Source organism: Peromyscus eremicus, chromosome 3 (genome assembly GCF_949786415.1).
Source record: "Peromyscus eremicus chromosome 3, PerEre_H2_v1, whole genome shotgun sequence".
In the NCBI taxonomy this organism is placed as follows: Eukaryota; Metazoa; Chordata; class Mammalia; order Rodentia; family Cricetidae; genus Peromyscus; species Peromyscus eremicus.
In genome coordinates, this window is record NC_081418.1 from 9,210,643 (window position 1) to 9,236,330 (window position 25,688).

At 36.6% G+C, this 25,688-nt stretch overlaps 1 protein-coding gene across 1 annotated transcript in view; it reads right to left on the reverse strand.

Moving 5' to 3' along the window:
- Window positions 1-25,688, reverse strand: part of Sema3a (semaphorin 3A) — a 357,767-nt gene that overhangs the window by 130,133 nt on the left and 201,946 nt on the right. The window contains exons 4-6 of the mRNA XM_059257268.1: window positions 23,390-23,547; window positions 17,803-17,865; window positions 3,472-3,591 (exon numbers count right to left, since the gene is read on the reverse strand). Of these exons, the coding sequence (XP_059113251.1) occupies window positions 3,472-3,591; window positions 17,803-17,865; window positions 23,390-23,547 (341 nt within the window). The remainder of the gene's footprint in view (window positions 1-3,471; window positions 3,592-17,802; window positions 17,866-23,389; window positions 23,548-25,688) is intronic.

The following is a 25,688-nucleotide window of genomic DNA, read 5'->3' on the forward strand; positions in this document are numbered from 1 at the left end:
CTGCGTGTGGTCAAAAGGCATTCACTAGACAGAAAAACTGGATTTTTTTGGAAGATACTATTCAAGAGTGCATATACAGCTATCAAAATGCTAGAAGAATAAAAATGTCTATTTTTATAACTACAAGGCTAAACTTGATGATATTTTGGAAATTTTTTTATCACTAGAAATAGCAAGTGATAATTTTCTCCTATAAGATTCAAAGCTATTAAGTGATGAATGGGGCCTTGCATTTTTTTAAAAAGCAGCATTTTAACTTGTGTGGCATTCTGCCACAAAGATATTCAGTTCATATGCAGTTCTCTAATGGTGAAGTTTCTACAAGCTTGGAAACTAAGAATAAGACAAGAGTCACTTTAAGGGAGGTATACTGCAAAGCAGAAGTTGAATATGGCAGTGTTTCTGACAGCTTTCCCAAATGCTAAAAGCAAAGACCCTTCTTCTTTTAAAATACAATTATTTGTAGTCTAAAAACACTGTGTAAAATTATATAATACAATTATGTTTCATTGCCATTTTTGCAAGTGAAACAGGTATCAGGAAAATAAGCATGCAACTTCCAACCTAAAATCTAAAAGGAAAATCTTATAACTGAAGAAAAGGAGGATATAAACATGAAAGGGAGCAGTGGGGGGGTGGAGTGGGGGATGTGGTTTGGAGACAGGAAGGAGGAAGGACAGAAGAGGTAATTATATTATAATACTGTAGACCATAAGTGTTATTTAAAAGGATTTTTGAAGATGGTGTTTTCAAGTTCCATGAGCGTGTGAATCTTGAGGCAACATTCTCTGCCTCTCCAGGCTTTCCATTAGTGTCATTCTTTTCTAACCGTATAAAGTGCACATTGTCTCTCTTTCTCAACTTCATAAACAGCAAAATTGGTTAAAGCCAAGGATAGCATTTTAAGTAATAGTATAGATCAATTTAAAGCAGATTGTCTCTGAAGGCAGCTTAAGCATTGAAAATTAAATTTGATGTAGTCTAGACAAGCCCTGGTGATAATATCTTTTCCAGAATTTCCTAGATTGCCTGTCTAGACTGCTCCAAATTCCCCAGGTAATTGCATAATCATCTTCTTTCTGACCTCCTACTCTGGAATGGTATTTCATAATTTATAGTTTTCATGCAAATCAAAATCACTGAGCTTCTTAAGGTAGACCTGTCTCAAAGCTCTGAGTTTCTCAGGAAAAAAAACCTTGCACCTCACTATGTCATCTCAAAGAAGCTCACATTGGAAGCTAGGCTTATTTATTATTTTAGTGGAGGGGAGCCTGAGCAAATGGCCTGTAGCCGTTCAGTCCCCTAACAGCCCACCCAAAGAGCAGCAACGCATAGCTGGCTTGAAATATGATACATTATTAACAACATGAAACAGCGATTATAGAAGGGGTAGGGCACATCACCGTAGGAAAGATGACAGCAATTCGTGGATGATATGGAGAACTTTAGCATTAATAGATACCAAAGTAGCGAAAGTTTCAGATTTTGAAGCTAAGAGATTTAAGGCTAGTAAGGATAGCCTAGTGGCATTATTTTTAGTCTCAGATGAGGGGGAAAGTAAATAAGAGGTAGGATGACAATTACTCCTGAGACCAACAGCAAAAGCTTTCGGTATGAGACATGTACGTTTTTTAGTATTCGGTGTTCTTGTGCAGCAATGCCTGCCTATCAGATCTCCTATATCTTCATTCCAATCATCTACACTAGAAACATAGTTGCAGTAAAGCAAGCAACTGGTTCTACACAGAGCAGCTAATGCTGAGGAAAGGGCCGTGAAAACCCTGGAATCTGAGGCCAGAAGAAAGACGTGCTTCAAGTGAGGTTAGAAGTTTGGAGCTTGAATAGCACTGTGTTAGGAGGCAATGAGTCAACCTAACGTGTGGATACCCAGGCAAAGATGCTTTTATTTTGTTTTACATATTGTGAGCAAAGACTCCATCCGAGATGTTAAGTAACTTCTCCACGGCTTCACAGCTGGTCATTGTAGCATGATATCTGAAGCCTGTTGTGATAGCAGAGTCTTTGCTTGTCTGCTCCTCTGCAGTAAGAGTCCTGAATGTGCTGCTGTATTCTTGTGTGCTCCTCGGAAGGAACATTACGGTGCCAGGTACAAACTGCACTACAGTGGAGCCAGTTTTTAGGATCCCTCACTGATGTCAGCAGTTTAGCATCGGGGTGGTAGCATAGGGGCAGTTATTTCATCAGTTTAGAAGCAACTAAAAGACTGTGTGTTATCTACAAGGCCATGTGTGTGAACCAGTTCCTAATTCCCTCAATGTGAAATGGGGAACTTAAGGAGGACCCCCTTTCCTAAAAACCATGTCATGATGAAACATCTTGTTGTTATCAGCAAATATTTCATACATACTTGTGAGGAAGAGGAGAAGGAGGAATACAAGGCTAGGTGGGCACAGGCAGACAATTTACCTACATGGTGTGTTCTCAGGAAATTATCGTAAACTTTCCAGTCTCCTTAGGGAAGTAACAGCAGAAACTGCCATACATAACTGGTTTTAGCATTGGAAACTCACAGCCCGTGATGTGTCACCTTACATAAAGAAGATAAAGCATATAATGTTTTGCTTTCTTGTCTTTGAAATCAAAACATGCATCCCTATCCCATAGGACACCTTAAGGAAATAAGCAGGAGCCTAGTGCTTACCATATAAGAGGTTGTATGCAAATTTGGTTGTTATCTTTAGGATTCCAGAAATATTCTGCGAACAAATTATTTTTTGAGCATTTCTAAACTCTAATTTGGAGGAAAACTCTGTCACGTATCACTTCCTCACCACATGAACACTGTTGTTCTGAAGAGTCAGAGCCAAAAATGACAATGGACTTTATAATTGAGACAACTGAGAAGCCCAACTCAACATGCTCCTTCCAATGTTAGGAAGGTCTCCTTGTTTTAAATTTGATTTAAACTTATTTAACTATATTTCTCTCACTAAAGTTTTCCTCTGTAACATCTTTAGTATGACAAAATGCATTTTTTCTTTTCCGTGCCAATATCATAACCAAAAATATAAAAGCAATACCTAACAAAGCAAAAACCCAAATGTGAGATTCCATCCTTAAAGGCTTGTATAGAAAGTATCCTTCTTAGTCCTGAATCAAAAACCAACAAAACAAAAGATTAGGAGGGAGAAACCTTTGGCTGAGAAAGGGATGGAGGGAGCGAGGAAGGAGTATACCTTCAGATTGCCCACATGTGTCTCCCATGCAAAGGACTACGCTGAAACCCAGGGTGAGAACAAATGCTTTCTCCCTTTCTCCTGCCACACGGCTATTGATGAGTGGTGCTCTCTCTGATTTATATCCACAGACTAAAATTAATAGCTGCATCTGAATTTGAAGCTGGTCCCCACGAATAGTGAGCAGGAGACCAAATGTACTGAAAAGATCAGCAATGAAGCCTTTGGACATGAGGGAGACAGGGCGAAAAGCCTTTTTATAAGTCAGCCTTACCTCAGGATGATGTCCAACCTCAATATACGTGCAAACTGGATGAAAAGCCCCAGTTCCACAGGCATACAAGTGAGTGTGATTATAAGCCTTCAGGACCTTGATGAAATTAGCACATTCTTTCTGCAAAACAAAACGCAAACCAGTTAGTTCTAGCAGTCACCCTGACTGAGGAATCAAGAGTGTTGGGCAATTTGTGGCAGACTTTGTATGCATCTCTTTCCCAGAGTTTTTTAGGCTTAATTTTGATTTTGCTATTCTGTTTACAGCATTACGTGAATTAAGATAAAACATTCTTAAACTTTGAGGAAACAAATATAATATACTGTGTTGGCTCGTTTTATGTCAACTTGACACAAGTTATAGTTATCTGAGAAAAATGAACTTCAATTGAGAAAATATTTCATAAGATTTGTATGCAAGCTAGCCTATAGGGCATTTTTCTAATTAGTGATCGATGAGGGAGGGTCCAGCCCATGCTGGGTGGTGCCTTCCCTGAGCTACTGGTCCTGGGTTCTACAGGAAAGCAGGCTGAGCAAGCCACGGGGAGCAAGTCAGTAAGCAGCAGCCATCCACTGCCTCTGCAACAGCTCCTGCCTCCAGGTCCCTGCCCTGTGTGAATTCCTGTCCTGACTTCTTCAATAATGAACAGTGATATGAAGTATAAGCCAATCAGACCTTTACATTTCCAAGATGCTTTGACCACGGTGTTTCATCACAGCAATGATAACCCCAACTAAGACATATACCCTTCCATAACTCTTTCACTAAAACTTTTCTAAAACAATCTCACCTAATGGAATAAATAGTTCTGGGTTGCCAACATCATGGATGACTTTTCCCACAGAGAGAACAACAGCAAACTCTCGAGATAACAAATTACTCCACTGAGGTGATGGTGAGATTCTCCATACAAAAGGGACTTTTGAGTCTCAATTTAGAAAAGGGGAACAAAAATAAAAGATAACACATAGCTAGTCACCATTAGTGATCTAATCTTATTTCTTTCTAATGAGTATGTATCCATATACTACATAATAAAAATACATTGAAAGAGTTTTTCTAGGATGTCCATAGTTTTCTGAGTTATTTTTCAGTTGAATATTTGAAAGTAAGCCCTACAGCTGGAACTATATAAATGCAGATAAACTCCCCATGCAGACTACTGTATAAATGAGTTTGGTTCACAAAATGGAGAACCAGGTTGATTCTTCTGTTCCTAAGTGTGTTGTGCCCTCAAAGCTTTCATGTGACCCGTGACTTCTCAGGTGTGAACTCAGAACGCGTCTGGCCTTATGCAGTCAGTTCGAGTTTATAACTGGAGTGTTATAACAATCTGAGTACATTTCCACATGGCATTTGCATTCAGTACCTGCAGCTGATGACTTCGGTCTTAAGTCCATTGGCCAATAAAATAAGGAGCAGGCAACTTCAGCTAAGTAATTGACATTTAAAATCAAGAAAATGCCTGCTGTTCATTCTGTCTGGTTATACCAGGGTGAAGCCTGATGCTGTCCTTTGAAAAATATATTTCTCTAAAGATGAATTGGACTTACCTAAAACAAAATATGTTTTAGATGTGAGTTCTCATGCTTTCTTAACAATAATGTATAATTTGGGGAGGTAAAAACGACAATAAAACACTTCTTTGTTTTGTTAAATTGATCCAAAATGTATTTTTTTTTTCTTTTTTCCTGACTGAAATCAACTGACTTTGCAAATTGTTCTGGTACGAGGAAAAATTTCCTAGCTGAAAGGGTACATGTATTCCCTTCCTTGCTCACTTTGAACAGGTTAGTTCCTGCTCAAAAGATCATTGCTCTGAAGCAGATAAAACTTAACCTCCACTGTTGAAGCACAGTCCTCATTCTGTAACAGTTCCTCCTCCTTCCCTTACAGGACCCAACATGAATGCCTATGCAGAAGAAGGAGTTTGGGGAAAGGAAACATCTGATAAATTCATTTACAAATGAAGCATTCATGGGTCTGCCCACAGGATATATTTGTACTCCTCAAAAAAATATGTCATTTTCAAAGAAGCCATTTTTAGAATTTTTTTGCTTTGAAATATGTAGGTGGCCGTGTATTCTGCTTTTACAGAGACAGTCATCCCTCAATGTGGGCTCAATATTGTCATATTGAAGATGATAAATAGTGAGTTCCAGTACCATATGTCAAAATCAAGATATTGGCTGTGCATGCACGGGGAAGCAAATGGATGTTCCAGTAAGTAATAGTTTCAGACTCAGACAGATGCCTTGTTCATTTCAGAAGAGACCAGGACTTCAGTTGGTCTGTGTGTTTGCTTGTAAAGACTCACATACCATTTTGCATACAAAACTAACTTCTCCAATTCCATTATTCACATTTAATACCTACTAACAATTTAAAAACAGACCATGGTTCTCTGTGGTTTAAAAAGAAAACAGAATTATGAGTACAAATACTTGAAAACACAAAGGAAAGGTCATGTTACCCTTACCACTGTTATGAATTTTAATAGCATAGCTTTTGTGAGATCGTTATTTCTTATAGATTAGATAACCAGTTAGCAATTTACCAACAACTAAGTCTATCTTTCCAAAGAAACTAGCGGGTTATAATTAACACAAGAAAAACTCCCCAAGCACTTGAAAGCCGCAAAATTGGACCACATTGAATATCAAATTCTCAATTTGTTCTCTATTAACTGTTAAATAGGGAACCACTATACTATGACAACCATTCTTCTACAAAGCTTCTGGAACAAAATCAATCATGGGACTGTAGCTGAGAAACCTGGCAAAGCGTCTGACTGAGTGTGCTGATAACAAGTGAGTCTATCTGAGTTACAGAAAACGGAGCCCCACCCTGTTGGCCCAAGGCCTAGAATGATCTCCTTAATTTCTCCACTGAACTCTCACAGTTGGCAGCAAATTGTACTGTTTGCCATGCCCTGGGGCTACCTTAGTATTATTTTCAAAGTAAAGGTTGATGCAAATAGAGCGGGGAGCAATTTCTTGGGCTTAGAGGGTAAAAAGATGGTTGTAGGAACACAAAGGAATGGAAGGAAATACTTTCAAGATTGGTTTTAAAATAGCCAAAGGAAGAGTCCTCAGCAGCAATGGAGGAGGAAAGCAGACAGAAAGAACTGAACACAGAGGAACCGAAAACTTGAAAGATGTGCCAGAAAGGATCTGTTCTTCCGAGAATGTCTACATAAAAGCCTATCAATACTGTCATTCATTTGCCTTCCTTTTCTAGTCATGGCTGCCAAGGTTGGTGAGTGTTCCAAACAGGATATTCATTTTATTCTGACGCTGCCTGGACATTCCTCTAAACGAGAAGGAAGCGTGGCAGCAAAAGGAAACACACTTCACACGTTGCTGCTCTGGGGAGACAGAAGAGGAGTGTTTCTGACCTTTCCTTGAACCATGACGTTTCTCAAAACTCAGAATGTAATGTACTTTTTGGCATTAAACTCCTGCACTGCCTTGCTCCACACTGGCGGATTTACAGCTCAATAAAGACAGTGCGGTCAGCTCCAAATGAATTCATTTTTCAAGCCTTGATCCTTTTGGAACTGAAGTTGATATACACAGATGAATTTGGTAACAAGTTGATGTCCTGAGAGCCAGTCAATCACGGGGACCTTCAGATCAACAGTCCCCCCAAATCATTAGTTTAGAAGTAAGAGCAGTTATAATCCAATAATACCCAAGCCCACACCTGAGGGCCATGATAAATCAACCTCTATGACAAGCTGTTTGAATTTGAGTCTTAGGGGTTTCCAGCCCTTCTGGATCATATGAATAGAAGAATTGTGCATAAAAATATGATCTTGAAGAATAGAAGTAAAGAAAATACCTATCCTTGAAAAAGATCTAGGAGCTGAAAGCAGAATGAATGGAAAAACAAGCATCACAGATCCAGATACGGAGCATTGATTAGACTGTGCTGCAGACTTTTCCTGGACCGTTACAAAAATAAAGCCCTCCATCTGTCAAAACAACTGCGCCATGCATGAAAATTAGAACAGAGTGGAGGTGTTTTTAACTAACTTCCCATCATTACACTCTCTACAAGAGAATATAATTTACCTACAATTCCAATTACCTCCTTCCCTGTTCTTAAATTATGGATGAAATAGTGAAAATTTAATCTAAATAAAGAAGTCGCTAAAAAAAAAAAATGGGGATGAGACTGTGAACATGAACAATCTCTATTCAAATCTATTCAGCTCATGATTAAATCAAGCAAACTTGTTCTGGTTCAAATATAAATGAGCCCCAAATGAATGGGTAGAGAGTAGCACTGCCTCAGGTCAATGACAATTCATTTGAAAGGAAAAATCAATAGTCCCTGTGTCATCAGCCATTTATGTGGAATTATTTTACTGTATAACATAACAGCTGGGAAAGCAAAGGAATCTGTCTATCAGAACGGGTGGACACACTCTGCAGGAAAATCCATTAATAAGCTTAATTCCTGAGCTTAATCTGTTGGCTCTCTTTTCTCTGGTCCATTTATTTGGCAAGCTGGCTGGATACTCTGAGCTTCATGCCAAAGCAGTAATCCCTGAGATTGTCCCTGTCACTCATTCGGTCCCTCCTCTTAGTCGAGCTGTCCCATTCTTATCTGGAAGCAATGCCCCATCTTTTTCCGTTCTTAAATTGTGCTGTTACAGCTGTGATCTGATCATCCTTATCCATGTCTTCCTAATACTTCAAATTCACTACAGGATGTTGGAAATCTTCTTCAAAGAGACATGTCTCATAAAACGGATACACCGTATGTTCTCATTTTCGAATTGCCCATCTAATGTTGAACTTGTGACTTCTACCATCCACGCCTTTTAACAGGATTCACCATGCAAAGAGTGATCCAGACTGTCTTTACAGTGCAGGAGGAAGAGGAGCTAGAGAGAAGCCCAGCCTTTAAAGGACAGTTGGATGTCATTGTCACACATCTCCCTTCCTCCATCCATGGTGTTTCATTTCAAAAGTTAGGTTTAGTTTTGGTAGGAGCCATTCATGTCCAAAATACTAGAGGATATTATATAGTCAGAAATATAAAATGAGCACACATATCCCTTAGTAAATATAGATTCTCTAACAAGTTTAGGAAGCACAGCACAGGTAGGATGTATCAGATTTCTCCTGGTATAAGTAGATAATCCATTAGAATAGTCAATGCCATTACTCTTTCTCTTTTCTTTCTTTCTGTTTTAACAGCCTGAAGTTTATTTCCTTCATAAGGATCCTAGAACATAAAATCATGGAAAGAATTTTTTTTTAAAGAAAGGAACGGCAGTCACCCATAGACCAAGCTGGCTTAGAACTTACTATGCACACCAAACGGTCTCCAAACTCAAAGAGATCCAACTGACTCTACCTCTTGAGTGCTAGAATTAAAACGTTCACCACCGTGCACAGGGAAAAAGATTTTTTAATCATATAAACGTGTTGCCAATCACAAAAATTAATCGCCATGGAGTCAGCGAGGGATTAAAGATGCAGAGTCCTGTGATGGTTTCCACCGCGTGCTTTCAAAAGGCATGCCGAGAAATCCTCACCCAGGAAAGCTGGAATCTGACAGTATTCAACACAGGGCCTTGGCAAACTGGTTAAAGGAGGCCCGTAGGATGACCCTAATGCAACCTCCTTTGTTTTCTGCAAAGCCGAAATTGAGACACACAGGGCGCCATCAGGGCGAGAGACAGCACAGAGGAGTGAGCATGCAGAGGGGCAGCTTGAGAAGAGCTTAGGAACAAGCCCAGGTGAGGACCTCAGAGCCAGCCCGCTGATGCTTCGCTCTTTCACATGACAGGGACAAAATAAGTGTCGGCTGTTTCCAGCCACTCTGTGGTTTGTGTTATAGCGTCCCAGGGAACAAATACAAACACAAAAGAGCTTGTAGGCATGTTGGTTATGTGAAGATGTAAGATGCTCAGTCAAAGACATTTACAGCTATTATTGTTTAAATTATTTAGTCAAATTAATACAAATATAGTAGAAGAGTTTTGCTGTTGGTTAGCTAAATTATGGTCTTCTATTTCATTAAAGAGAAATTTTATTTGTCCAGCTTTTTGTTTCCTCAGGTTTTTTGGGGTTTTTTTGACAGGTTTTCTCTATGTAGCTTTGGAACCTTTCCCGGAACTCACTCTGTAGTCCAGGCTGGCCTCAAACTCACAATCCACCTGCCTCTGCCTCCCGAGTGCTGGGATACATTTTTTTTCAAATAATTTACATACATGTGTATACATATGCATGTATGTTCATGTGTATTATTGCATATATACGTATATTCATGTGTTAACTTGCAGAAATGATATCTGATTACTATTATACTTAAGAAATTTAAAATTTGTTAACATTTATTCATGTTCAATGACAATTTTGCTTTTTTAAAAAGTATGAAATATTGTTTCAATGAAGTTCAGACAGTCTTACAGGTCAATTCAAATGATGTTATAGAGATAAAATAGAAACAGTATTGAGATAGTCGTTTTTTATCCATCAGTGAGCTGTGGGCTAGAATTAACCGAGTCATCTTCCACTTTCTGTGTAACTACAGGAAAGTTGTTCAGGATCTCTGAGCTTCATTGTCCTCAACTAAAACTGGGATTCATGAGACATCTCAACAGAGCAATTGTATGTATTCATTAATTGGTTATTCATTTCTCATTTTGGGGTGTTCATTTTGTCTTTTCTGCACATAGCCCTGGCTTCCCTGAAACTCACTACATGGATCAGACTGGCCTCAAACTCATAGATATCCCCAGCCTTTCCTTTCTGAGTGCTGGGATTAAAAGCCCACACTACCACGACCTATGGTTATCCTTTCTTAGAATAAACATGTCTTTATTGTTTTGAATGCTTCCAGACTGCTTAACTCTCATACTGTTCTGCATTCTTCACCATCCCATACATTATGCCAACAACTCAAGTATTAGTTCATTCCTGATGAAGACACACTTCCAAGAAGTGAAACCCACACTGGGAGATAAACAGAGGCAGCTTTAGTAAAATTGGTTTTGAGTATTAACGTGTGCCCATCCATCTTCTGCTACAAATATAACTACATTTTGTTTATTAGAATTGTCAGGAAACTGATTCCAGTACTCTCACAGGGGAACATTCTCCAGTACAGACACTTTTGTGATAATGGGGGCCTTTGATCATCATCTGGTTAAGCAGCAAAAACAAACAAACAAACACCCCAAAACCAAAAAACAAAACAAACCAACCAAACAAACAAAAAACCAGACACTGGTTTTCAACAGCCATAGAGGAATTGTACTTTATCAACTCAGAAAGCTCGATTACATTTCCTAGATGTTTCTCTTCTGTGGTTTGGGTAAGGTTGCTCACATCAGAAGTTTGCTTTCTATGTGGAGGCAAGCTTTCATCTATAGCCATATTCTTGTCAAGGGTCTGAAAAGCTGGCCCCTTGTGAGCATGCTGTAGCAGGCGGGCTGGAAACTCACTCCCTTTTCCAGGCCACGCATTTCACTTCAAGACCTGAGATCTTGTCTTCATCCTTGTCTAGTTGCATGACAGAGCAAGCCACCTTATTAAGATTAGCAACTGACTAAGAGGAATTTGATGTAGAGAAAAGGAGTTCCTGATCCTCCTTGACACTTGTTCTCTCCACTTCATATTAGCTTTCTTCTCTAACACCAATTCCAGCTTTCTACTGCATCTCCAGCACTGTTTATGAGTCAGAAGCAGTAGCCAGCCTTCCATAGATTCTTTACCACATCTTACCATTGCATCAAGTTTGATACCTTTAGTAAAATCTTTTCTATACACCACTTAGTTAAGTCTGTCCTCTGAAGAAATTCTAACTGATGGATATCTTACTACAACAGAATAACTCATTCTAATATGCCTGTCAAAAAGGGGATAGTAGATTTGATATTTACCTCCCACTCACATAATCATTATTTGATAATATTTTTATTTATATGATGATTCATCCTTTCATAAGTGTATAGTGAAGTATAGAATAAACACTTACATTAATTTAAAAATTATCTCAGCATGCTACTAGAAAACAAGTACTTTAGCACCTCATAAAGGCATATATACACATGAACATATATGCACAAATATAATCTATAGTTAATATCATGTAGCATACAGTATAGCAAAATATACTTAATACATTCAGCACTTAGTTGAATATCACTGAGAAGTTTTCATAGTGTTCTCCTTTTAACATAGTAAAGATAAAATTAATATCCTATGGTACTAATACCTACATTTTGAAATAGAATAATGTTTGCATCCCACTTCCCAGTAACCTCTCACTAAAAGCAGTATGTCAACACTAATATTAAATGAGGCAAACAGAAATTTAGAAAACTTTAATGATGTTTTGTAGATGTAATGGTGATTAATTTTATTGCTCCCTTTTGAATCAAATTAAAGTTAAAAGGAGTCTAAAGTTGACTACAGCATATTTATCTTCAGACAGAGCTTATTATCTATAAGGGAAATATTCCTAAAGTCAAGGTTAAATCTACAATATGATGGTCAGTGTATCCATGAAAGCAAGTAGAAATCCATTTATATGCATCATAAGGTATGTGAGAAACAGAATATCAATTTTAAGGTCATCTTCATTGTCAATAAAACCTATAATCAATATTATCAACAATTACATAATATCAGATTTTAACCTACTTATAGCTGGTCATCCTGCTGTGATTTTATGAGTACTTGCAAAAGTTTCATGGTTCCTGAGCCATATAGATAATGGCCTTATTACTCCCAGAAGGCAATAACAATAATATCAACATTTATTGTATAATTCCATTGTAGCAGTGAGAAGAGGGCCAGGTAACACCTGCCCCAAATGGATGGCTTTATAGAAGAGGAGTTATAGTTAAAATAACCTTAACGCTGCAGGATGGGTGTGCTGGGTTGGCTGAGTTCAATGAGATGGTACACTTCCTGTCTAGTTGTTGAGCATGCATGCCCAACTCTGGAGAAGGAAGCTGCTTTTCTTTCACAAGGCTGTTTGAAACCAGCTACTGGCTATTGAGAGGGAATTAATTTTCCAAGGCTCTTAACTTCAAAAACACAGTAGAAAACAATCTGTGACCTAGGTAGTCAATGTTATCACTCAGATGAAAATATGAGACAAATATACATCCAAATTTTGATTTTTAATCAGCCCTTATGATTTTTGTAGTCTCCTAGTTATAAAAAAAACAAAACTGTATTTTACTGGCAAAATTTTAGCAAACCTTCAAGTGCCTAAAATAAAACAAACAAACCCCTGAAGGTTAGTGACAATTCTGAACTTTGAAATATTAAACAAAATTGGACGTTTGGCATGTATGATACAAGTATGGCTTCAACTGTGTTACTTGTCAAAAATTAATGCTGTTAAGGTCCCGCAATCTGAGTCACTTTGGTAAAATGTTATTCTACACTATAGCTTTGAATGTTCATAACAGTTAAGAACTGGGGGAAAAAACTCCTTGAAATGCAGTCCCTGGGTCCAGGTGCATGGTGCTACTCTCTGAATTGTATCTGGGAAAGAATTCCGAGAATCTGCTCCTTTTGGTTCCCTCTCAGATGGTTGAAATTTTGATTTCCAATGATGTTCAAAATATTTCTAGCAGTCATACGGTTGCCATTTGGTTTTATTGAAACAGTGCAAAGAGAGATGGGTTAGTAGGATAAACAAAGAGGATTCAGAGAGCTATTGATTCAAAACAGATTCTTTTACCAGCTTAGCTCAAATTCATTTTGCATTTGCAAAGCATGGTCAAGAAAGTTAAGCCACCAAGAGGCACATGCTGTGAATAACACACTGCATTTAAGGCCTTGGCAACCTCAGAACGTGAGACTAGAGTGAAGCAGTCAAAATGTACAGATCATATTTTATTTTTCTCATCAGCTTACCTAATACCAAATATATTACATATTTTCCAGCATCTCTCCAGTAATAGTTATAGTAAAGGTTATTATCACTTCATATCTCTACCAAAAATATTGCAGTGATATTATAGTTTAGCCCTGACACATCAAGTGAAGAGATGTACTAACAGGACGGTATGCTTTATAGTCTATTAACTTCCACAAGAGAGGAAAATCAAGCTCAGATTAATGTTGTAAGAAATGTCCTTTACTAACAGATGAGTGACAACATACCCAACTGGGTGTGCGTGTGTGTGTGTGTGTGTGTGTGTGTGTGTGTGTGTGTGTGTGTGTGTGTATACATTTGGGGGGGGAGGCAGATAGCTTCTTCACCACAGCCCTCACTATGTGCAATAGCTGCTGTTAATATATGTTTGTTTTGCATTGGAGCAGAGTAATGATGGGTTGAATCTCCCCAAATGCACAGGAGAATAGGGAGATAGTTACTTTTCCATATAATGCTATATCTAGAAGGAGAAACTATGTTAGCTCAATGTAATAGCATGTGGTTACTTATGGGTGATGATACAGTTTCAAACAGAAATCAAGCACTCTCTTGGCCGCTTTAATAATGCTATATTCTCAAGATATATAATATTACCTTCTGTTTTTGTCTTACTTTTCTTCCTGTATTCTTGCACTGAACTGGGTACTGAGAAGACAGTACTTTTCCAAGATAATTTGTTTCAAGACACTCTATTTCCAAGGGAATTGTGGAAGCAAACAGACAGGAAAGGGTGACCCACATTTAAGAAACCACAGAGCATACACAAGGAAATTATAGTTTACTATTTTTGTAAATGAGAAGGTCAATTTTTATTGTGATTTCCATTCTATCTTGAAGTCCTGATGGCTACACGCCCACATGCTTCATCCTTGTGGTTTCCAGCCTCGTAAGAGCACTTTGAAAAGAATTACTGTCCACAAATCCCCACTGACCACTATTTACTCAAGATACAGTACAGAATTTCCATGAAACTGCCCAAGTGTTACTGCACAAATCAGGTGTTGAATGAAATATACTTTTTCCTCTTAATCTTTCTTTCAGATTAGTTATTTATATTATTTCTTAAAATAATAATGGTCTTTGCTTATGTTTATCAAGAGAAAAATGTTACAAATCTTAACTAGTCATCTAATCTTTATCTCAAAATAATATGTAAAGAAAAAGGTGGCAAAGTGGATACCTAAATTAAAGTATAAAAATAACAAAAAAATTATGCTTCCAGCAAGAAATATATACATTGAGACAATGCCTAAATGAGGTTGAACAATAAATAAAAAGAATTTAAATATATTTTCAATGAATAAATATACTTTCAATATCTGAGCAAGGAAAGTAAAAATTAAAGAGCCAGTTCATTAAACAGAAGAATAATATGGAACATATTCTAATGTTAAGTAGAACTAAAATAAAATCATTTCATTGAAATAAAATCACTGTGTTTTTATTTTATTAAATAAAAATTTCTGTGAGAATTAAGAATTCACAAGAACATTGTCTTATTAAAACATAAAGAAATATGAAAATGCATGCTCAAAATGCTGTTTCCACACACTGAACTCCATAGTTTCAGTGAGATTACCAAGTCCTACTGTTAACTTTAGATACCAAGTCCTACTGTTAACTTTAGATACTGGGTGGAACTCAATGTGCCTATCTCTCCCACACAATCAGGGGCCACCAGCATAGTGTACCAGAAACAACAAAGTCCAACTATTAATTTTTTCATTCTATAAGATCCATAAACATTTGCAATGAACTTTGAAAATCTGAGGTTGCTCTCCTACAGATGCACTTCTGAATTTAAGATTATATTACGTTACGACATGAGATTTTTGTAGTAGCTGAAATAACTGGATGCCAGCTAGAAATCAAATCTCAGATGTCAGGAGAGAGAGAGAGAGAGAGAGAGAGAGAGAGAGGAGAAGAAGTTGAAATGAAAATGAATTTTGGAAACCATATAAAAGCGCAGTAGAATATTTTCCCATCCTGGCCACTGAAAATACTTATTTATTCATGCAACCAAATGTACTCCATACTTTGTCATTGCATTTAGTATAAAATTTAGGTAAGTTGTCAGACAAGTATCACTGTATCTTTTCGGTTCTGACAAAATTAATTGGATAACCATACAACTCTATTGTGGTCCAGATCACAAGAGAGGACTAAACCAAAGTTTTCACTTACTATCTACAACTCGGTTCCATAAAACAATAATACTGAGATACCAACTTTGGTCAGTATTCAGCATTGATTTTTTTTTTTTAATAATTAATGTCTCAATAGCATAGCAAGTCCACCTTTGCTTCTTCCACTGCAAGCTGGTGATTGCTGGAGTTAATGTCTCGGTGAGTCCAGAAAAGTAGGACACTGGTGCAGCACTAGCATTAGTCATCTCTGTTTGGTGGAATAATTCAAATCTAAAATTTCCTAGTGAGATCAAAGATATCATCATTCTTTCCTTGTTATCGATTGTGGTGTTGGTGTGTACTGAGGGTGCTTGTTAGTGTGGATGTGTGTACCTGTGTATGCAGACATGCTCACATGCCGCTACTTGTGCAAATGAAGGACCAAGAGTGCCGCCCACATCAGTGTCTTTCCTCTACTGTTTGACGTCGGGTCTCTCACTGAACTTGAAGCTCGTAGGCAAGATGCCCAATGAGCTTCAAGTATCTGCCTTTCTTTGCCCACCTCAAGCCAGGATTCTGGAAGTACTCCGCCACTCAGACTTTTCCTTTGGGTCCTAAGCGTCCAATCCCTGCTGCCCCCCACTTGCATTGTAGACACCTTAGCAAGTGATTCATCTCCTCATTCAGAGAAATGTTTTTTTTAATCTTAACTTCCTACATAAAACTTAAAATGTTAGAAAAAAATGAATGACTTGGTTCTGAATGAGTATTACGATTTTCTTTATTTGCTGGTCTAGTAAATGGGATATTGTAGTTTATAATGACACATTGACTCTGACTTAACTTCAACCAGATGTCTCTGAAGAGCCACTCAATGTTTGTATGTGCATCTCTGTACTGTTCAGTTTTAGCAAAAACACTGCTGGCAAGTTTAGAAAATCATCCTTGGCCTCTAATAGCCCATCAACTTCACTACCCTTCATGCTCTACCCTTCTCGCTCTGGTTGGTCCTCAGAAAGAACCTGCCAACTCATCAGTCAGAATTTTCTTTATCCTGAGAGTTTTATTGTGGTAACCGCCCCCCACCCCAACTTCATCCTACTTCTTGACTGTAAATCTCCTCTTGTCCTTGTATTCTGATTGAATTCTGATTTCTCCACCCATCTGCAAATCCAACTAAAAGACACTGTTAAATAGTCTCATATTAATTTTTAATATACTGCCTGTATTTGGCAAGTAATTTGCAATGACAGCCTTCCAGTGTCTGCTAATAAACAGATACATCAAGGATAGTGACTTCTGTGCTTTTTGTTCCTGGATCCTTCTTCAGAAGGGGACAATGACACTAGTTAATGGAGCCATTCTGTACCAGAGAATTCAAATCCTTCCTCTACACTTTAGAATACGATTGACAAGCAGATTGTCTTTTGATAATATCTTCTTACAGACAGATGTATGCCTTAGGAAACACACAGCATGAATTTCTTCTAAATGCTAGTATTTAAAATAGATAAGACCTTTAGATATTTCTTTGTGTTTTAGATATTCTGAAACATTGATGAAACATAAAATAGAGAACATATTTTATAATGAACTTATGGTAGTCTATTTATTGATGCATTTTAACTATTTTTATGGTTTGTTCAGATTTGAAGCTATACTTCCAACCCACTGCCAACTTAATTTTATTAACGAAGTTTACCTAAAGAAGAAATGGCCTTGGATAAAGGCCATTTGACTAACAGCAAATGGTAAAACACTTATAGCATTGCATACTAATGTTTGACTCCATAGTGTCTAGGATACTGTAAGCTGCATATTCATTTCTTAATATTTATTTGAAAAATAAAGGTGGGAAAGACAAGTAACAAAAACCAACAAAGAAAAACAGAATGTAATGTATAAAAAGAATAGAAAGGTAATTTTATAACAATGACACAGGAAAAAAATCATTATTCAAGAGAAACAAATATGAACTAACATACATAACTCTAGCTGCACAGATCATTTGCCATTTAATATAAATTTGTGTGCTATAATACCACATTTTGTTAATTAATCTCCTCACATGTAAGCCATTAATGAAATTATATTTTTATTAGCATTGTTATTATTGCCTATTTTCTTTATATAAAACTGTTTCCATAATAGAACAATACACCTATTCTTTCAAAAGTTAAGTCCACAAACAAAGACTGATGTTCACAAGAATACCAGAGAAGAAGAGATCACATGGTAACATATTACTTAGGAAGTTACTAGAATGATTCAGCAGAAGAATGCTTACCAGGATGTCTTTTCCGGCCCATTTGCATTCATCTCTTCTGGTGTAAGACACTGGCCACACAATCTAAGGACAGAAAGAATCATGTTTGTACCAATTAAATTTGCCAAGAGACCCAGCATTTTATAATCTTTGTATTTGTTAGGGACAACTAAGGAAAATAAATACTCTATGGAGGAAGAGGTCAAATGCGACCTTCTTTTAACATTAGCAAATGAATTTCTGTGTTAAGTCATGCAGTCTCCATCTATCCACTGTTCTTTGATCCATATAAATTAGAGTTGGAAAGCAGTTAATGTGATCAATAGATGGAAGAGTGCGACGTGGAAAGAGCTGCTACCCTGGGTGGGAAAGGAAGGCCATCCTTGGAAAATATGAGGATCTAGGTGAAAATTGGCAGAGAGCATGTCTCATGTTCTTCCAAATTCCTCAGTATTTATCATGAAGTGGTGATTTTGAAAATTTATCACTAGCGTACTCTGAAAATATCTCTCTGAACCAAATTCCAGGCTGACACACTAGAGCGAGACCTGAAATGTTTGGCAAACACAGCTTCCAAAGTCATCTCTTTCTCTGTTGCTCTTTCTTGCTGTCTCCACCTGAAAATACGGAATATTTAAGAATAACAACATATGTTTTGAGAAGATAAAAGTGGAAACAAAGAAAAAATATAGCTCTGAAAAACTGCTTCTTTGACAGGCATGGTGTTCCTTAACTAAAGATCCTAGTACTTGGGATACAGAGGCAAAAAGACTTGCCAGGGCTCCACACACCTCATGAGTTCAAGGCCAGGCTAGTCTACACACATGGTGAGTCAGACAAGCCAGGGCTCCATATACACGGTAAACCAGGGCAACCAGGGCTCCATATACATAGTGAGTCAGAAGGAGTCAGGGCTCCATATACATAGTGAGTCAGAGGGAGTCAGGGCTCCGTATACATAGTGAGTCAGGCCAGTCGGGGCTGCCTGTACACAGTGAGATTCTCCCCTCCTCCTGGTGAGTGTGTGTGTGTGTGTGTGTGTGTGTGTGTGTGTGTGTGTGTGTGTGTGTGTTCAGTACAACTATAAAGCCGACAAATAAAAAGCGATTTTAGGACTAGGCTAGACTGCATATACAGAGTGAGGAGTCAGGCCAGACAGGGCTATGTGTAGAGAGTAAGTCAGGACAACCAGGACTACAGAGCAAGACAGTGTCTTACAAAAACCAAATGACAAAAATCATGCAAAACCTAAACTAGTTAAATGATTTTAAGTGTGTTTTAATTCTTCCAGTTGCGAATCTGGTCACAGTAGACCATGCTACTGGTAGTGGTTTATTCAGTTGCATATATTTTCTCTCTAGTAGCAATACAAGTACTCTTATCCAAATTTCAGTACAAAAATTTCCAATTTTTCCATGAACAATTTCAACGGGTCTTATCTGCACTGGGCAGAACAGTTTATCATTCCTGCATCAGCTTTCTTTTCTAGTAATATTTGTTCATGTCAGGGGGAAATGTCATTCGTTAAATAAAAATCCAGAGTCAGGGGCAGTTTATTATTTACATGTCCTAGAAAGCTTTCAGCCTTGGAATGACTGATCATCATTCATTTGAAGCCTCGGGATAATTCACTGTGAATGGTCACACACTCTGGCAAAGGTTGAGATTTTAATCCAGGGAATTAGTCTCCTGAATGCAGCGGACTAATAAACAAGAGTTTAGGAATCATTGAAATAACATGATGCCTTGAAAAATGCATTCCAACTTCATGTCAAAAATATGATGCTTAAAAAGACAGTGGGTACACTGTCATTTTTTTATCATTAAGTTCTTCATTCAGTGTGTACTCTTTTAGGTGATTTTCTGCCCAATTGTGTCTGTGCATCTCAATTAAAATTCACATTAAATGTGTTCCACATGACGTAGTCACATAGTGAAAACATTCAAAAATAGTACATTTATCATCTTTATCAATGAACATCACTCTGAATCTTGACATTCTAGAGGGGTGGCAGGACAAACCCACAGTCCATCTGTCTTCAGGTTGGTGCTTGAGGTCAGGAGAATTTTCTTTTAAATTTGAAGTTCACAATGGATGAAGAAAAAATATAATGTTTCTCTAACAGTAAACAAATATTTGTAGGACATCATAGTGAACTTCTAGCTAAGTTCTGCTAAAATTATAGATTTTATTCATATATATGTACATATATATGAACATATATTGATTTTAGAAGACACAATGTTTTCTAGTTCTTGATCATTCTTGCTAAGCTATTTTGAGCTTTTATTATATTTTTCTTCTCCACCTAATATTAATAAAATAATTTTATATGCATATTACATTTCATTTTTTCTTTATTCCAAAAATAGTACCTTTCCATGGCTTAGTTTTTTACTGTATTCTTTAAGGTATTTCTTGACCTACTTTGTGTGTGTGTGTGTGTGTGTGTGTGTGTGTGTGTGTGTGTGTGTTTATGTGAAGGTGTGTATGCAGATGTGTGGATACCAGAAGTTAAAATTGTGTATCTTTCCTAATTGTTCTCCATCCTATTTTTAAGGTGGGTCTCTGAACTTTGAGCTCATAGATATGCCCAGAGTGGCTGACCATCAAGTCAGTGGTATCCCCTTGTCTCAACCTCTTAAAAGCTAGGAATGCAGGAGTGCTCTATGACCCCAGCACTTTATTTGGGTCTGCTGACTGAACACTGGTCATCATGGCTGCCCATCAAGCACTTTTGGGGATGAGACATTTTACCAGCCATAAATTTATTCTTTATAACAATTCTATATATTTTTTAGTATAGTTCTGAGAATTAAATTCAGAAACCTATGTATAGTAGAGAAGAACTCTATACCATTAATTAATATTTCTTATGCATGTTCTTATTAATCATTTAGACTAAATAGAATGTATTTATTATCTTCAAGGAAAATAATCTTTCTCTGATTCTTCCAAACCTGATCATACAGTTATATTTTTTGCCTCAAAAAGTGGTCAGCTCAATGGTCACCTTTAAATTAACACATTTATTTTTACTGTTGTAAAATCAAGAACTATTTATGACGTTATGTTCTACAGAGTTCATGTCAATATTATTTATATTTGCTATGTTTTAATGATCATTTAAGCCATGAATATTAGAACATGCCAAAAATAAATAGCCAGATATAAATTGAGTTCACTGTTTTAAGTAATGTGATATAATTAACATTAATTATTCGTTCATTAATGAGATATCTTAATCTTTGAGGTAGACCTATGTTAGATATGAATTTGAAACTCAAGGGCAAGAGTTGTAACAATATTAATGTGACAATGTTCAGGATCTTTAATTTCTTATTTATTCATTGATTCAATTATTATTATTATTATTATTATTATTATTATTATTTGGTTTTTCGAGACAGGGTTTCTCTGTGTAGCTTTGCGCCTTTCCTGGAACTCACTTTGTAGACCAGGCTGGCCTCAAACTCACTGAGATCTACCTGCCTCTGCCTCCCCAGTGCTGGGATTATTCAATTATTTTTATTAACAGTCTAAATAGAAGACCCTGTTATGTGTATGTTGGTTAGTTTATGGCCTGTGATAACTTATACCCATGCTGTATAAGCATTTGGCTCTTGGATATGTCTCCTTTATAAAATTATAGGATTTTGATGTGATGATTTGATTCTTTTAAATTTTAGATACAAATTATCTCATTAGTAAAATTCATAACATATATATAAAAGTAAATGTTAAATACATAATTTATATAATCAGAGAAAATATATGTGGTCATATATTTTCTATCTCTCTATATATCTACCTATCATTGATCATACATCTATCTACCTATTTTTCTATCTATCTATCTATCATCTATATATTTATCTTTATTTTTATATTTATCTTTCTATCTAATCTCTCATCTATCTAGCTAATCTAATATCTATCGTCTATATACCTGTTTCAATATATGTAAATGAAATTTACAAAATAACAAAAGCTATTCAGAAAATTTTAACAAATATAACATCCTAAAGTTGTAATATCAAATATTCTAGGTTTCCAATTCACTTCATAAAGAATGATGCTTTGGGATAAAATATCCACACCAAAATTTTCTTTATTTTGTCACCATTTAAAAAATCTTTGAAAGAAAAAAATTAATCATTTCATTGCTATTACCTGAGGATGTTTAAATGTCACTCAGTTTCCAGAATCAGAACTAGAAGTACCCAGTTAGGTGTCAGCAGCACAATTTTACTATAAAATATATCATATCTGAATGCAATTTTATATTACTATACATATTAATTTAAGCTTATTGTATATATGTATCTGAATTTTTGTGTTTAGGTAATAAAAAGAGAAAATGACAAATTTAAAGTTATATCAAGCTACACCAATGTCTCTAGGAGCCCTGCCTTTTTCTGAAGGGAAGGGAGGAGTAAATGGGGGGGAAATCAAGCTGGGGGGAGGATCTGGGAGGGAAGGAGGAAGGGAAAGTGTGGTAGGGTGTGACATATGAGAGAAGAATAAAAAGTAATCAAGTTATATCATACTAAAAAAATGACAATTTAAATATAAATACTTGTTTTATAGCCAGAGAAATACTCTCAAAGCAGAACAGAATCTTTTTATAGCTCATTTACTTTTAAGAAGTTGTCATCCAGTGTGTTCTCCACGAATAGCTCAGCACACCACATTAATGCCTTCAGTGGTAAGGGGCAGAGCCACACCCACAGATACTGATAAACATGTTCAGGGAAGCAGCTGTAGAAAGCCTTTGTTCCTCAGGGGATTTCTGCTGGAAAACTAAGGGAATTTGGTTGACTTATGGTAGAACATGTAAATGTAGCAAAACAATTCTGTCTACCATGCCAATCTGTTTGTTTTAAAACTTCATATAGTTCATTATTGAAATGAGCCAGAAGTCTAAAGGAATATTATTAAAAATAGCATCCTCCTTAAGTCTAAATAATCAAATTTGCAAAAATCTGGTGCCAGTGCCCTGAAATCTGATTTTTAGATAAGGGTTTACAAACTTCTTATTTACAAAGAATTATTGTAAATATTGTAGACATTATGGGTCATATGATTTGTCACAATTGCTCATCTCTGTTGTATCATGTAACATAGAAACATATACAAATGAATAAGAGTGCCTGTGTTTGAATAAAACTATGCACAAATGCCAGAAGGCCATCAGTTGACTCAGGTGACAATTGCTTGATGGATCCTTAGCTAGCCAGCATCATGGGAAGATGGGCAAACTTACACAAATACATATACGTATGAATACATAGTTATAATGTATTTCTCTAACATTTCAGGTTTTTAGGGTATTTTTTTCTATAGGAAGAATAAGCTAAAGTTTTTTTTTTAACCAATGGCCATCAAAATTACTGTTATTTCTTCCTTGTTGATATATGGCTTAGTACATCTAATAGCATATTGCTATCATTCATTTTATATATATTTGGAAAAAACATCCTTTTAAAATATTGTTCTGCAAGTTGTCCTGATATAGCTGGAGAATGTCATAAAAACTTCAGTGTTTAAAAATAATTGGAGTATATATATATACTTATATATATATATATATTAGAATAAAGATACCTTTTGATAATCTTTAATATTCACCAAGTTGAATGAAAATATATGATCCTTTGCTCCAACGTACAGCCTACTCCGTTCCTCATCCAAAAGGAAAGTGTGATAACTGGAGCTGTTGGCCAAGCCATTGAAAGTGATCACATTGTTGGATTCCAACATTTCTGAAAGGCAACGAAGCAAGACAATGGGCATAAATGCGAGGTCCTTCACAAACAGACACTATTGGGGCATGATAATCTAATGTTCTACTGTGATGGCAGTCAGTGCTTGCTCTTCATGGTATTAAGAAATACACAGGTACCAACTATATGTACATACATACACCCCACACTCCCATTATATACATACATATATATATGTATGTATATAATCACATTAGAGTAATAGGTCATTCTTCAGTGATCATAAATAAAGGAGATAGAAAAGTTTAATAGTTTAATACCAGGGGGTTATGTACAAGCTATGCTTTATTTCAATCAACTTTATTAAGGAATACAGCATTGCATATACACTTTCTAGGGAAAAACAGATACAAGAAGCATAAATTTTCACACAATGGGATTCAGTCATCATGAAGCTAATCAGGAAATGTTGCACAAAGGTAACATAGTAACCTTAAGTGAGTCACAAGTTGAGTGCTGAAGACCTTGTGATCTAGAAAACCATAGCTCCTCTGAGGTGTGGGCCCCAGAACATTATTTCCCTTGCTAAACATGTATCTGGTTTTAGACAAGGAACCAAGTTCCTACTCCATATATCAGGGCCTCAGGGAAAGTTCTGGATCGGCCTGACCCTCTACACAGTAGAATGATCAACATTGTATATGTGCTTCTTTAATGGAATGATGGTTCAAGTGGTTCCAAGTCATTAGCTATAATGACACTATGAGGTCAACAAGCTAGAGGGACTGTACAGCAAGTTTCACTCAACATCCTAGATGGTTTCCCTTGTTCACCTGCAACATTTTAATATCTTTTGACCATTTAATTTTCTATACTACACAAACAGTTTGTAATATTTAGTAGCTAAAATATGGAGACATTAAATTATTCATTTTTATGCATTGTCTCTCTTTTGCAACACCTCCATGGGATAAAAATACTGCAGTGTTACAAACTGGGTTCTGAATTTGTGTCCCATGTTCTTCCAGTCCATAATCAATGCAAATAATAAGTTTTATGTGAATCCACTGAACACAGTCTCTTTCTTCCTAAGAGAGATACAGCAAAGCAAGTCTTGACTCTCTCTTAACTCCCAACTCACAGAAAAAACTAGGTATGTTAGAAATTGCCATGCATTACCTATGTCTTTACCTTTTTATAACAAATATGAGTTCATCAGAGGAATAGCGGTCAAGCTCTTTAGTATGTGGGTAGTAAGTATATAGTATTAGACCAGAGCCATTTCCACTTTTTGGACCCTATTGCACCTCCCTTTGTCTTCTGGAATGCATGATAACATGATCTGCCTTCATGCATTCTTTGCCCTTTGATGCCATTGTCTGTGACTCCTACAGCTACATGATACCTTAAAAAAATCTACTCCTACAATCTACTCCTCTTTGTAATTTTAAAAACTATAATATACAAATTGTCAGGGAGCCCAAATTTATAGGTAGCTAAGCAAATTTAAAATATCAGCTCATCCTATATTCATTTTAAGAAACATTAAGCAATGGAATGCTCAGCTGAGACATGGATCTTAATTACAAACACATTGGGAATATACAAGAGAGCTGTAAGTATCAAGTATGAGAACTTACAGAAAAAGCATTGCTATTGTTTTGAGAGTTTCCCTGTTATAAGAGAAGGACCTTCACCAGAGTACCTTTGAATTAAGAGAGCATTCTATAATCAATTCTTTACATCTTGGGCCTCAGCATTGTGTAAGGTGGGATGAACAATGTCTCCCAAGAGTTATTACAAAGATGAAGATAGAACAGTAATTTACATAGTAAGCACTCAATTAACAATTGTCTACATGTACAAGTAAAAATTAAATACAAGTATGGCTGATCTTTGAGACGTAAGGAGTTAGGGGTTATGGAATACACTGAAAATAACACATTTTCATCTGTCTTACCAAGAGTTTTGTATTAGACACCCCATCACTGTGACAAACACCAAAGCAAACCAATATAAAGGAGAATATATTTGGATTAACAGTTTCACAGGTTGCAATTCATGTTCTACTGGTTTCATTGTTTTTTGGACTGTGGTAAGGAAGGGACATCATGGATGAAGGGCGCCGCAGAGGAAAACCGCTCCCCTCATGGCAGCCAGGAAGCCAAGGGCATCAGAAA